Source organism: Phaethon lepturus, unplaced genomic scaffold, assembly GCF_000687285.1.
Source record: "Phaethon lepturus isolate BGI_N335 unplaced genomic scaffold, ASM68728v1 scaffold7785, whole genome shotgun sequence".
NCBI lineage: Eukaryota > Metazoa > Chordata > Aves > Phaethontiformes > Phaethontidae > Phaethon > Phaethon lepturus.
In genome coordinates this window covers 1-13,874 of record NW_010542577.1, presented here as the reverse complement: position 1 = coordinate 13,874, position 13,874 = coordinate 1, and the positions used below count along the sequence as shown (strand labels likewise).

Genomic DNA, 13,874 nt, shown 5'->3' with positions numbered 1-13,874 from the left:
TCAAAAATCCCTCACAAAGGATGGCAGTATTCAATTCACTTACAAGTCAAGACATTCATCAAGATGGGGGTTTCTGAGCTCCTGACTTAAAGCCTTGCTTCGGGCTTGGCTATTTTTAATTTTCTACTTTACATATGCAACAGGAGCATACACATCTTTAGTCCATCTAAAAAGAAAGAGAAGCAATCAGAGTTTCTCATTATCCATTACTGGAAGTTAAAAAAGAAAAAAACTTCTTACAAAACAGCATCTGTCATGCAGGAAATGTAATTTTTCTTAAGACATTAAGCACTTAGATCACTATTTTTTAAGCCTCAAAGCACTGGCATAGAAAATAGTAATCCCACATACAAATGACAACAAATCCACCCCAGATGACTCCAGACGTTTGGTGACCTTTTATTTATGTTAATAAGAAAAACAGTAAAAACCTATGGCATAGAAAGTCTGCTAAATACAGTAAGAGAAGAATGCAAAATTCCTCTCATTTAAAACAGAAGCATCTACATAGCATGATGCTGAAAAAAGCTCCTGAATGATTCTCCTCTGCGTTTAGATGACGGCATTGAAACCCAGAATTAATAATGGAGCTAATATATGTGTGCCATTTCAGTAAAAAATTTCCAGGTATGCTCAGTGTAAATGAGGAATCATATATTACTAACCACACATTGGTGCATTCCACAGTAAAGAATTCACAGGCATTTAAGACGTTAGCTATACAGCAACCCTTGCAAGAAAATAATGCATTTTCCAACATGGAACTAGTCAGCTCTACAATCCAGTTCTCAGCCCTTAGTCTTCCAGCAGATAGTTTGGGTTAACAACCAGGTATGGATCTTCATCAAAAGTCTCCTCTTCTCTGGATCCTCTCAGTCCTGACTGGGACAGTTCTATCAGAATGTGGTCCTGCATCAGACAAAAAAATTGTATTCAAACAAGAGAAAGGCTTGTTTGTACTTTTTGAAAGGCATCTCCTTTTTATACTGGTAGCACCTCTCACTGATGAATTATTTAACCCTTTTAATGGTGAACTTCCTCTTTAACAGGTTCCTAATCTTAACAATTACGTTCAGTGGAAATCTCTTGTATGTTTAAAAGCAAGAATTTTTTTTATATTTTCATACTTTTTCCTCCAAACCGCCCTAGTGTCCCCATGACTTAAAGCTACCCGTTGAATAAAGTGTTGATTATATTTCTGTATTGTAATGTATAAATAGCACTATAGAAATACGGAAAAGTATCACGCTTCTATAGGGACATAATATGGCTTTTTGAGCATTTACATATACACATCTCTAATTTCAGTGTTTTCTCTAGAATTAGATATTAAACAAAAGAAGGCATTTACACTCCACCAGTCAATAACACAGAAGCACAAAACATATTTCTCAAATTAAGAATGTATTCTATTAAAAATTAATCATTGCGCTATTTAAGTTAAAACCCTTTTGAACTATCCACATATCTCTATACATACATAATGTGTAAGTCGGTGAATGACTCTCTCTATGATCTTCTTTTTATTTATTAGTTCTTCTTCAGATTCTATTTCAGATTCGATTTCCTTCAGATACCAATTAATAAGTTCACTCTTCTTTAACGATGAATCATCCTCTTCTGCAAAGAAAATAATCTGCGTAAGCACACCACCAGTTAAGATACCATTCAAACCATAAGAAAAAACGATTTATATGTTAACATTTACAGTGCTGAAGACAGAAACACGCTTTTGCTTTTTAAGATATTTAAGAAACATCAGACTTTCTTCTGTTTCTTAAATCATCATGTTTTGTACAGGAGGCTGTTGTATCATGGTTTAATTGGATACACTTAGACTGAGAATTGAAGCTTTCAGTTCTATGCATCCAAGTGGCTTACAAATTAAATGAGCAGCCTAGCAATCAACATCAGCCTTCAGCTTCAAGAAAAAGCAGTCGTAAGGACTAGTACAATTTTCCTCTAAGTAAGGACAAAATAAAAATCACTGTCACACAAAGCCAAAGAAGCCATCCTTCTATATGTACTCAGCATTTTAAACAGATACTGTAGTCTCCACAACCTTCCAAAAACTTCATAGCATTGGTATATGCTATGAGACAACTGCTGCATTTCATTACAGGAGTAGCCTCAGTGCAACTGAACTATTTCATCTCCCTGAGAAATTATGTGGCCATTTTTGGCACATACTGGTTAAGTATACGTTGCTGTGGTTGCTGGCATACATTAAAGCTCTTGCTACAGGTTTCACTGCTGATGACTCTTCTAGCTAGGCTAAGCCAGCCAGCATATGCTACAAATCCTTTTCTGGATCTGTTCTGTTGACATCCTCCTCGACTTACCTGGTTCTGACAAATGACTAAGATACCAGAGCTCTAAAGTTCAAGTCATATTTGTATCATCAGACATAGCATAGCCAACTTGAGTACAGGTTCACAATTGACTTAGCAAGTCTGGTGTCTTGGCAAGTGTGAAACAGCATAAGATGTAATAATAGCTGCTCCCTGAACTCAGGGTCTGCTATCTTTTTAATAAACAAATTCTTACCTTCCTCTGCTTTCCTGAGGTGCAGCACCAGGAGATTAGAAATTCGTCGATACTCAGAGAAGCCCAGTCTAAGAGAAGCTTTAGGTGCAGCATCCTTGTTCATGTCCTCAGAATGGCCATTGATCCCATTCACAAGACCATTGACCCCAGCTGGAGCTTCTGCCTCACCTATTTGGACACATGCCCAGGTTTAAATCTGTAACATCTTTTAACTGTTTAATACTCTGAGCCACTGAAAAGTGTTGCATTGACCAACCAGGTGAGTGGACCCACAAGGTGGCTGAATGAGTAAGAGAGTTAAGAACAGGAGTCAAGATTCCTAGATCTTATTAGATGAGAAATAGGTGAGAAACTGAAGAGAAGCATGTACTCAATCAAGGTGAGTCATAACAGCTTTCCCCTTTGAAAAAATTTCTAAGTAATTTACCATTGACTCCATCTTGGTCCTCTTGATCCTCCATTTGCTGTCCATCATCTTGGTCCAAATTGATGTCAGGAGTCTCAACTCTAATGATGGACTTATTTAAAAGCCTGAAAGCCTCCTTTACATGTTTTGGGTGAACCTGGGAAAGAATGAAAAAAAGATGTATTAAAGAGGCATGGCAGATCTTCTCATGTTAAAAGATTTTTTTTCCCCCCAATAGCTCCAGAAAGTCACCCCTGACTCTCACAAGGGCTCTTTCTACCCATCTCATCTGAGTAATGATAAGCAGTAAAGACTCTGCAAGTCAAATTATATCCCACTACAAGTACTCCGAGTTCACACAAGGTTATGGAGAGAATAAGCAGCCTGATGAGTCTTTCAGGTTTTGGTGATCATGTGGAATCAATAAAATTTTTACTTAAGCCAAGGACATTTTGAAGAAAGATCAGTGGAGCAAGAAACATGAAAGAAATGGGTCTGAACAAAAACAATATGAAAAAAAAAAAAAAAGTAATTCATGAGACTCTCCTCTGGAATTGAAAAGCAAAAACTCGTAAAATATCTCTAGCTGAGCCATAAGCTAAAAGCTATCTATTTCTTTATAAGCTGAATTTAATTAAAAAGAACGCAGTGGGTGTCCTCCTTACACAACCAGCAAGCAAGTTTCTATCACTGCATGTGTCACGTAACCCCTAATCAACAGTTCAAAAGGCCTGCTGAGTTTTAAAGCAGGGACTAGATGGATAATAGTCATACTACAGTTAATAGCCATAACACAATATACATTTCAACACTGATTGACATGAAGAGGAGCTCAGATCACAAATACAGGTACTCTTAGGGAGGTTCAGATACTGTGGTGAACTTTGGCTTTTTGGATTGCAGATGGAAGACAGATTGTAATCTGTAATTGTGAGAGATTACAAACTATGCAAGATTAGGAGAGACACTGCCAACAGCCCTGGCTGGTACTAATAGATGATTGTTCTTCCTATTTGTCGTGATTTAACAGGTAACAGGCTGAGAGTGCCAATACAACTGTAATGCAAAAACATGCACATTCTCAGTTTGGACCAGCTGATCTCAGTTTTTACAAGGCATACCTTAAAACCAGTATTTCTGGCAAACAAACTCAGACCGAGTATAACCACATCACAAGTGAGAACATGATCCAAGCTCTCCTCCTCAGCCACAGGATTTAAATGTGTACAATACCATAGTCAAATAGCAAAGCCAGAACTCCCACAACATTTATATAAACATTTATACAAACTTTCATCAAAAACCTGATACCTCATCACAGCAGTGCATGCGGGCCATAGCTTCAGACAACCGAATCATGCTTTCCAACTGCCGCACTGTGATTCTCCAGGATGACTTTGTCACTCCAGAGCCATCACGCTGCCGTAGTCGTTTATACTGCTCCACTATGAAGTCCTCAGACTCCTTAGATATCTTCGTGACAGAAGACAGTATGACAGTTAGCCATGTTAAAAGTATTAAAGTTTATGCTTCTTGCATGAGATCAGCAGTTCCAAGACTTTTCTCTACTAGCTACTGCTTTTCCCTGAAACATTCTACACTATCACACATACTATATATACATAATTATGATTGTAATTATAGCTATATTGTAACAATTACACTAACAATACTACAATAAGTACATCACCACATAATTATTTTACAGCAGATTTTTGATAATTTCTATTTTTCTGTTCCACCAACTTGTTTCCAGGCATAATTCATGTGTGTGTCTACTAGATTGTTCTGTGTTTATTTACCTTTCATTCTGCATGTAAACACACACAGAAGCATATACTCCACATGCTTACAGTGACTACAGCTTTGCATACATGCTTTTTAACCCGAGTCTGTCTGCACATACACAGATCCAGCTGGAAAACAAACTCCCCACTGCATGGAAATGAAACGAGCATTTTCAAAACTCTGTAAGGGAGAGTGTTCTCTCCTTCCATTTGAGGACTCCATTAGAACATCTGAAAAGTCTTAACATACATCCCAGCCAAGCTGCAATTTGGATAGACCACAAAAGTAATTACTTAGAGCAGTTTGCCATGTTCTGTATTTTACCACAAAGCAAGCAAAGAAATATTAAGGAACAATATCCTTTTAAAATACAGACAAACTGCTTGATTAAGCAGTAAGTGAATAAAATACAAAAACCTCTGCAGCAGCCATGTTGAATAACCAATGCCCTTGAGGTATGAGGAATCTATGAAACAACCCCTCAGTTGTTCTAGACAGAGGTTAAGAACTGCCACCAAAACAGTTAAGACTACTGATTATAACAAGGTCTCAGCTGGGTTTCTGGAGTTAAAAAAAAAAAAAGAGTACACAGCTCCAAAACATGCTATGTTTCTAGATAATAACTGAGTTTATGGCTCCTTTCTCAAGAACACACTACACTAAGTATCTTTGCATTTGCTGGAAAAAGAGCATGACACAGAGTGACTATTCCTTTGGACCTCTTCCTACAGAACAACTTACACAAGAATGTAATTACCTTTGGTTTAAACTGTCTTGCAAACAGCAGATACCTTCTGATATCGTCCAATGAATAGACACGATCAACAGATTCTTCTACTCTGGAATGCAGATCCACTATGCGCCTCGCAATGGCGTAATCTGTAACCTGGGACATTATTGCTGTCAGATCACTTGCACAACATCAGCCAAATATCAAAACAGCAGCTATATTCTTCCTTCCCATTCCCTTCTCTCACTTGCACTCCTCATGGCAGAGCTAGTTGTTCCAGAAGCCAGACCCTCTGCCAGAAGTTCCAGGAGAACGCCCTGGAGGTCTTTAATATAAGGAAACATAGCAGAGAAGGGATAAAAGGCAGTTTTAGGATTTATACCCTCTTGGAACTCTCCTGGTTTACAAGTTAGACATAGAACAGGCAGAAAGCAGCACTTTGCAGCGTGGGAACTGCTTTCTTCCTTTTCAGCCTACTCTGTCTCTTTCATCAGTCCCTTCTCAATTAGATCACTCGGAGCAAGACAGTAGACCGAACAGCGCTGAACCAACATTAGTCTTTGTATCTCATGCGTTCCCAAGGCAAACACCACATAGACAGGTGGCAGCAGTCTTAGCCTTAGTGACCAGCGATTTGTAAAAATGACTAATGGTGTTAAGTTTGCAGGTCGAATCACTACAAGATGAAAAGGCAGTATCCTTGTATGCAGCAGAGTGTGTTCCAATTTGTACTGCCAGCTTGTAACTTCACAGACTGAAGAAAAGCAGAAGCAAGACGCTCTCATGAGATCAGCTTCAACTAAAATTTCAGAGGGCACAAGCACATGATATATGAGCAGATGCTGAAAGAGCTGCGTCTGTTCAGCTTGAAAACAAAGCAACTGCTTCATTGGCAAGTATAGATGTGACGGAGCCGGATTGTTCTTAGAAGTACATATTGACCAGAAAAGAGGCAACTGACACAAACTTAACCATGAGAAATTCTGATTAGATATAAAAGTTATTATTTTTTTTAAACACATGACAGTTGTCAAACAATGCAGTAGGGTCCTAGAGATGCTGCAGAATCTCCATCCTTGGAGATACTCAAAACTCACCAGGTCAAGGTCTTGGCAACCTCTTCTCAATGATATAGCACAATGTTAGACTAGAGACCTCGAGGGGTCTTTTCTGACATAAATTATTCTACAGTTCCTTAACATTACCTCATTACATTCATCCACAAGGATGAAGAAGAGATCAAAGCGAGACATGATGGGAGCTGACAGGTTTATATTCTGTTTCAGTGACTTGGATCGGTCATAGCGCCCGCCAACTGGGTTTGCTGCAGCCAAAATGGAGGTCCTGGCATTCAAGGTAGCCTGACAATGAAAATGGAAGAAAAGAAAAAAAAAAAAAAAAAGAAAAAAAAAAAGAAGTTATCTGTGACCACTTGCCAAACCAAATCATTGCAATTCAAATGGGTCAGCAAAAATCTTTTAGATGGAGTTTCAAAGGAGGTATTACAACAATCAAGCCTCAAGAGAGTCCAAACTCTTCCAACCAGCCCTTTCTCACCAGGTCTCTGCCCCAAGACACAGTTGTGATGAATCAATATTTTAACATTGCCACACTCTTGCCAACAATACTGAAACAAGCCCTTAAAACTGCTTTTCACAACACACTGTTTTTTAACAGTGCAAATGCACACTTCTACAAATACACATAAACCTATATCCTCTTTTGGGGTTGCTTCAATATTAGGATTTTCCCGTTTTCTGTTTCCTACCCACTAACATCTTTTTTCATTCCAGTAACACTTCTGATTCTTTCTGGGTATGTGGCACAAAAATTTTTCGGTAAGTGTTCTCTCTCCCGCCACAGTGAGGCAGCTGCAGAGCTGACACAAAAATCTGATAGATGATGCTAGATCAATTCATGCAACAAGCAGTCAGGCAATCATACAGACTATATAACCAGAGGAATAGCGCAAGCTACCTTTACTCCTGCTTTAGTAATCGATATAGTCTGCTGCTCCATTGCTTCGTGGATGGCTACTTGATCCCGCACGTCCATTTTGTCAAACTCATCAATGCAGCAAACCCCCTGCAGCGGAAGAATAAAACATACTAAGTTACCCAAATTCAACCACTTTTGGAAAAAGAGCATCATTAAGATGATTTTGGGCTCTTAGTCATTAATCAAAACTATTCCAGGGATGCAGGAACCTCTCTAGTTCCTGAACTCACATTATCCGCCAGCATCAGTGCTCCAGCTTCAATGACAAATTCATGAGACTCTTCATCTTTTACAACAGCCGCTGTTAGACCAGCAGCACTGGAGGCTTTTCCGCTGGTGTATACAGCACGAGGGCTGAACTCATCCACATGCCTACGGAGAGAAGTAACAGTGAGGAACAAACTTTAAAAAGTCAGATTAAAACCTGCAGAAAGAAGGTAACTGTAAGGCAGTGCTGCTTTCAACCTCAGGCCAGGACTTGTTCCCTCCTTCAGGAAGCAATTACCCTTCCACCTCTAATGATGTTTGAGCTTATCTAACTGCAGTCTATCATAGGTCTGTTATTCACCCGTGGTTACACCAGCAGAAAAAACAATCCAGACCTCCTCCCATGAGTTTTCTGCTGACTTCACAAGACAACACAGCTCCTAATTGGTCAGGTAAATGTCAGCACAAGGGAACAAATGGCTTCATAGCAGGAAGCAGCGAGACTGACCACAGGCAGCCTAAGGCAGCTTTTGTGGTGCCTCTGTATTTCTGAGTTGCAGTGTATGCTGCAAGAACCTCAGCTTCATGGAGAACGTCGCAGAGGTAAATGAGCAGCATAATAAAATCATATTAAATAGAATTCCAAATAAAAAAGCATTATAGCATAAGACGTAGCACAAAACAATTATTTCATAATTCTTTTTCAGGGTTAATGGCTATCTACTCATCCAAAGTGTTGGGACCTACCAATTTAGACTAACCCAAAAAGGGGGGGGGGGAACATTATTTCATTGATCTCTGATATTTTAAGATGTACAATAAATTTTGTATTTTTAATATTCGATGTCTTTTGAAAATATTTGGAAATTTGTACTTTCATAACTACCTGAAGAACAAAATAATCCATTGTTTGTTATTACCACAGGGGCTTGTTGAGTTTGCTTCAGCCCTATTCAAATACTTCAACCACATCCAAACAATTCCTGGAAAATATTCTTAAGTATTTTACTTCCCTTTCCTCTGTTTAACATAGAAAAAGCAGAGTACACTTTTATAGCTCTAGTAACACTGGAATTTAAATATTGAATTTTAATGAGATGCTTACTTTAGAAATTGACTCTTGGCTGTACTTGGATCACCAACAACACAAACGTTAATGTCCCCACGCAATGAGGTGCCTTCTGAAGTGGTCTTAGGAACTCCTCCAAAAAGCATCAGCAGGACTCCACGTTTCACTTCATCATTACCTGTCCAGAAAAGATATCCAACTAAAAATCCAAAGAAAATAACACATTTTTCCCATTTAAAAAAAAAGTTCAGCCCACTAGAATTTTAAAGCATTTGCGCACATCCAGAACTTAACTATTTGCTCAACATCCACTGAAACTGCATTTATGTGCTTGATACAGTTTCAGGGAAGAATGACCCAGTGGCCGAATTCCTTTATGCTACTGTGGCTCAGAATTTGGGCCAAATTCAGCTGATCAAACTTTTCAGACATAACCAACGTAAGTCCTCAAACCAGCTCTGAGCCAGAAACTGCAAACATATACACACACATGCACGCACAACAGCATAGAAATATTTGGAACCCTTACATGTTTTGAAGGAAGTCCATGTAAAATAAAGCTTATATTGAACTGTCAACTGTAGGGTTTAGTTGCAGATACCTGATAGCAAAACCAACCATTTTGACTAGTCTTTCAAGCTTAATGATTAAACACAGCAAGTACTCAGGGAACGGGTTCTCCTTTTCTAACATAACCAGTGCTGGTACAGAGAGTTTGAGATAGTGTAGTGCTTTCAAGCTTTCCCAAAATGGCATTACACAGACATCAAGAAGTAATATTTTCAAAAGTGAAATTTTCCCTCTCCGAGGCCACAACTGGACTCTTACCATGAATAGTGGGGAAGAGGCTGGTGCACAGATTATGGTAAAGGTTCTTGTCTTGGCTCATTTCAAAGACCTTTTCCCACTCTTTCACAGACATTTGGTTTTTAATGCTTTCTGCAGTCTGTTCTTCATCTCGGAGCTCTTTTCCACCAAACTAAACAAAGGAAATAAAAAAAAAGTAAAAGTAATAACGTGGTCACTACTGAATGCGAGTACTGCAGACAGGAGGTTACAAAACCTTGCTCTGTAACCTGAGGGGGCGGAACACATTCAGAAAAGCTAAGGAAGCTCATCACCTTATACCTTTAAAAACCAATAGGCAATTTCCTAGGGGGGAAGAAAAAATTAAAAAAAAAAAAAAAGCAATGGAATCTGACTCCATTTAGTGAGAAAGACCCAGGAGAGATGCTTGTCCAGAGATTAAAAAGTATGGCTTCCTTTGGCTAAAATTTACCTTTGTAAGCATTCTTCATTAACCAGAATTTACAAGGTCTTTTACTCTCGAATGAGGCAGAAAGCGTCTATACCCAGAAAGTTACACTCTATTTTTATCCTATGTGATGGTGAAGCTGCTAGCAGAATTATAATTTAAAATATCATACCATGCCAAAACCCAGCCATACTATTACTTACGTTGTAGTAACATCCCAAGATGTTATGTGATAAACCAGAGGGAACAAGAAGGATTGCTGTTTTCCCTGTGACAAAATGAAGCAATAGGATTTTCTGGAGGAAAAGGAAATGCTGGAGAAATGGATGAAAGCTGAATGGAAGTAAATGGACCATTTAAACTCTTTAGAATAAATTGGTAACACTGGTAAATAACCAATTTGAAATTTGCTATGAACAATAAAGACAAGGAAAAAAAACTTGCTATATAAAACCAATCAGAATATAAAGATAGTCAAATGAACAGGAAGGTGGTACACATACATATTTAAAGCTCTACCCATTCCCGCTTCCTAATTTGAGGTAAAACCATACAGAGCAGAAATCACCAATACTTTCAAATTTATTTTCTTTCCAGACTCACCCGTGGATTTGTTGGTGCAACGTAACAAGCTAGAAAGACTAGTTTATATGACAGCTCTCTGACTCCAAGGGCACGAAGTCCTCGGATGCCTTCGGTTTCATAGCCCTCTGTCCCGCTCACCCGGGAGCCGGTTTCTGCACGCACCCCTGCCATGAAAGCAGGAGTCAGAACAGCAGTTCCCAGAACAAGCGGGAGGGACATGTCATCGAGGTCACGAGTGCTAGCAACAAACCTGGTGTCGACAGCTGGGACACATCAGGCACGACAATCAGTGACCCGGTGAAGTCACATTTGTCACCTGCCTGAGCAGACTCCACTGCTTCTGCACGCAAGATGACTTCCACGCTGCGAGGAATGCTACCGCGTGGCAGCTCGGCCTGCGTCTCCTGAATGCGAACCTGGGGAGGGAGAGAACATTAAGCACTTAGCAGATGTCACCAAATTCGAAACTGCTTCAAAAGCTAAGCTGCTAATAAATATAGTAAGTAGCATTTGATTGCTGACACCCATGTCAATCATGAAATTCCTATTATAATAAGACAACAAGCAAAAAAGCCCTTCACTAATCATTATTTAAGGAGTCTTGGAGGAACTTAAGAGGATACACAGACGCCACAATGACAATTCTGAGGGGTACGAAAAGCAACTTGCAGAGTCCAGTTAATGTGACTGACACAAAATATTATTTCAGGAAGTGATGTGCTGAGGATTTGGCAGGGTAAATCAATCTGGAAGAGCAATACATTGCAGATACTAAAGACAACTCTTTTCGTACTCGTATAAAACAACTACACATGATGTACCTTCAACACGAGACTAACGACGGCTCAAATATGTGGGTTTTCAGTGGCTTGCTTAAGACAATAAATCTCATGCAACAAAACTGCTTTTGAAAAATTCAACTTCACATGCTTAAAACATAAACCTTCCACAGACAGAATGAAACTACTTGCAGAAATTCCAGTGCCTTTTCCTGAGGTCTTTTCTTGATGTTGACAGAACCAAAATTAACTGTCTTCAACATGTAGCAGTACAAACAACACCTTTCAACTACCACAGGAGTATCAGTGTTTGTCATCGTCCACCAATCTCACCACAGTACCTTTTGGAAATCAACAAATCTTGATTTGTTTGTGTCCAGCAGGAATCTCCTTCTATTGGCACAGACTGGGTTTCTGCAGATGTTTGGCTGCGTGTATTTAAATTGCTGTTCCACATCTTTAATCACTGTTTGGCAGTCAAGGCACAGGAAGGTTCCATTTACAAGCTCAGGATGGACCGGGTGGGTACGTACCACCTGTCCACTGATACGAATCAGTGAGCCAATTTTTGCTGATGTCAGTTCTCGAATTCTGTTTAAAACAGAAATTCATAGGGATTAAATTCTTGAGTTGACATTTTTAGGCCTAGGGTACTAACCAACTACTCAGACACAACACAGTTTCTTTCAGTCAGTGACTAAAAAATAGTTGCAACAGACAAAAGAAAGACAGTTAATGGAATATTTTCTCATTTTATGATTTTTACATAAACTTTTATATTAGAACTAAAGGTCAAACCAATGCAAAAGTTACTTCACTAGTACTTCAAAAGCAACATACCCTAAATGTTTTTGTGGGGTTTTTTTGGGTTTTTTTTGTTTTTTTAATTAAAGAAGTTACATTTGTTTGTGGAATGTGATGAATGTAAGTATCTGAGTATGATTCACAAATGGAAAACTGCTTCAGAACGTATCTTGCACAAGATTAGGCAACTTGTTCACAACTGTACCGGTAAACTGTACATTTAACGCTGTGGAACCAAAACATTTTTAGTAAGCTTTGACCCTTTTTTCCAGTAGTAAAAATGAACAAGTTTTTGGAATTAGTAATCATCTTACTTGTGTCTGGTAGGTAGATCTTGGAATGCAACATAAAAGTCCTTGTTTGACGGAATATTTCCGTGGTCTCTAGCAAAAGTCTTTACTGCTCGGCAGAGGTAAGGGTAAACCCTGAAATATAGAAAATAAGTTCAAATTTTATAGAAGCTATCAAAAAAGCCTTTTTTTGCTTTAGACTACATCAAAGGCTTGTATCATGCATTTCCAGGTTCTGGCTTTTACTGCCACTTTATGTAAGAACACACAAAAGCTAATCTAAATATGAGATTACTGCACAATAATGCTAGTTGCTTTGTTGTCTGAAAACTGAAATTTTAAGTCTCACTGTATGACCCTTTTATCCTTATATTAAGTAGATCCTCAACAGAGGATCGAGCCACTGGCTCAGTAACATACTTTCAGAGCAAGCAGCTCTAGAGTTTATTCTGTATTCCCGTACTGATCATCTACTTTTTTTACCAGAATAAATGCAATTGCCTAGTTAGCTAATGGTTTCCACAGAGGAATCCATTAAGAAGTAAGTTTTGACCCAGTAAAAAAAGTATTTTTTTTTTAAATTCTTCAGTGTAAGTGTTTTCAAGATATAGAAAGCTGATAAACCTCTAGTTTTTTTACATACCACATAAGATGTTATGGGCCTGAGACTGCAGCATTGCTCAGCTCTCAGGTAATCTCTACATTTTACCTGTAAAATTCCTCCTGAATAGTGGTGGAGAGCTGCTGATTGAACTGCTCCAAATCCGCAAAGCTTACGATCAACGTGTTCCGCTCTGGCCGAATCAGTTCTTCAGCATCATGCAAGTATTTGACCTCCCCATCGCTGTTCTGGAACCTGAAAGTGATTCAAGAAAATGTTTCGCAGTTACATATTAGTTGAATATTTCTGAATTCAGGAGCGAAAGAGAAGAGAAGAGAAGGATTGCACACGTTCAAGAGCGTGCAAGATGACAGCATCTCACAGTCCCTTGCAAGTGTATTTTCCAACAATACTTCTCCTTCCATCCCCCTCACTACATCCGTTCTACCAACATGCCAGCAAAGACACACTGGGTCTGCATTTCATACCGAATTTTGTTTACCGTTTAACAATGACTCTGCACCAGCAAAATGGTGTTTTGTTTTGTGTTCCTCAAGGTGATGTGAGTTGTTTCCCTGCCTGCTGCTGAAGGGACCCTCGAGAGGCAAAACCTAGGCAGTCAGACGCAGTAAGGTGTAACAACCAAGCCGCGAAATGGGTTTTCAACTTGGCTGTCAAACGGCTGTGTTAAAAGGGACAAAACGCGCCCAACAAAGCCCCCGCGGAAGCCCTCCGGGAAGGCCTTGGCCAACCAAGGGAGCGCGGCGCTCCGGCCCCATGCCCCCGCCAGGCTGCCGGCAGGGCAGGGCCTCAGC

General features: G+C 39.3%; 1 protein-coding gene across 1 annotated transcript; it reads right to left on the bottom strand.

Moving 5' to 3' along the window:
* Positions 1–482: 482 nt before the first annotated feature.
* MCM6 (minichromosome maintenance complex component 6) lies at positions 483–13,314 on the bottom strand (the record flags this gene model as incomplete). Its single annotated transcript, XM_010288068.1, has 16 exons — positions 483–909; positions 1,481–1,620; positions 2,548–2,715; positions 2,975–3,110; positions 4,265–4,426; positions 5,499–5,627; positions 6,677–6,832; positions 7,449–7,556; positions 7,700–7,841; positions 8,782–8,923; positions 9,574–9,724; positions 10,604–10,749; positions 10,836–11,001; positions 11,706–11,955; positions 12,483–12,593; positions 13,168–13,314. Coding segments are annotated over 16 exons (2,368 nt in total), but the record flags the coding sequence as incomplete, so codon positions are not given.
* Positions 13,315–13,874: the final 560 nt, after the last annotated feature.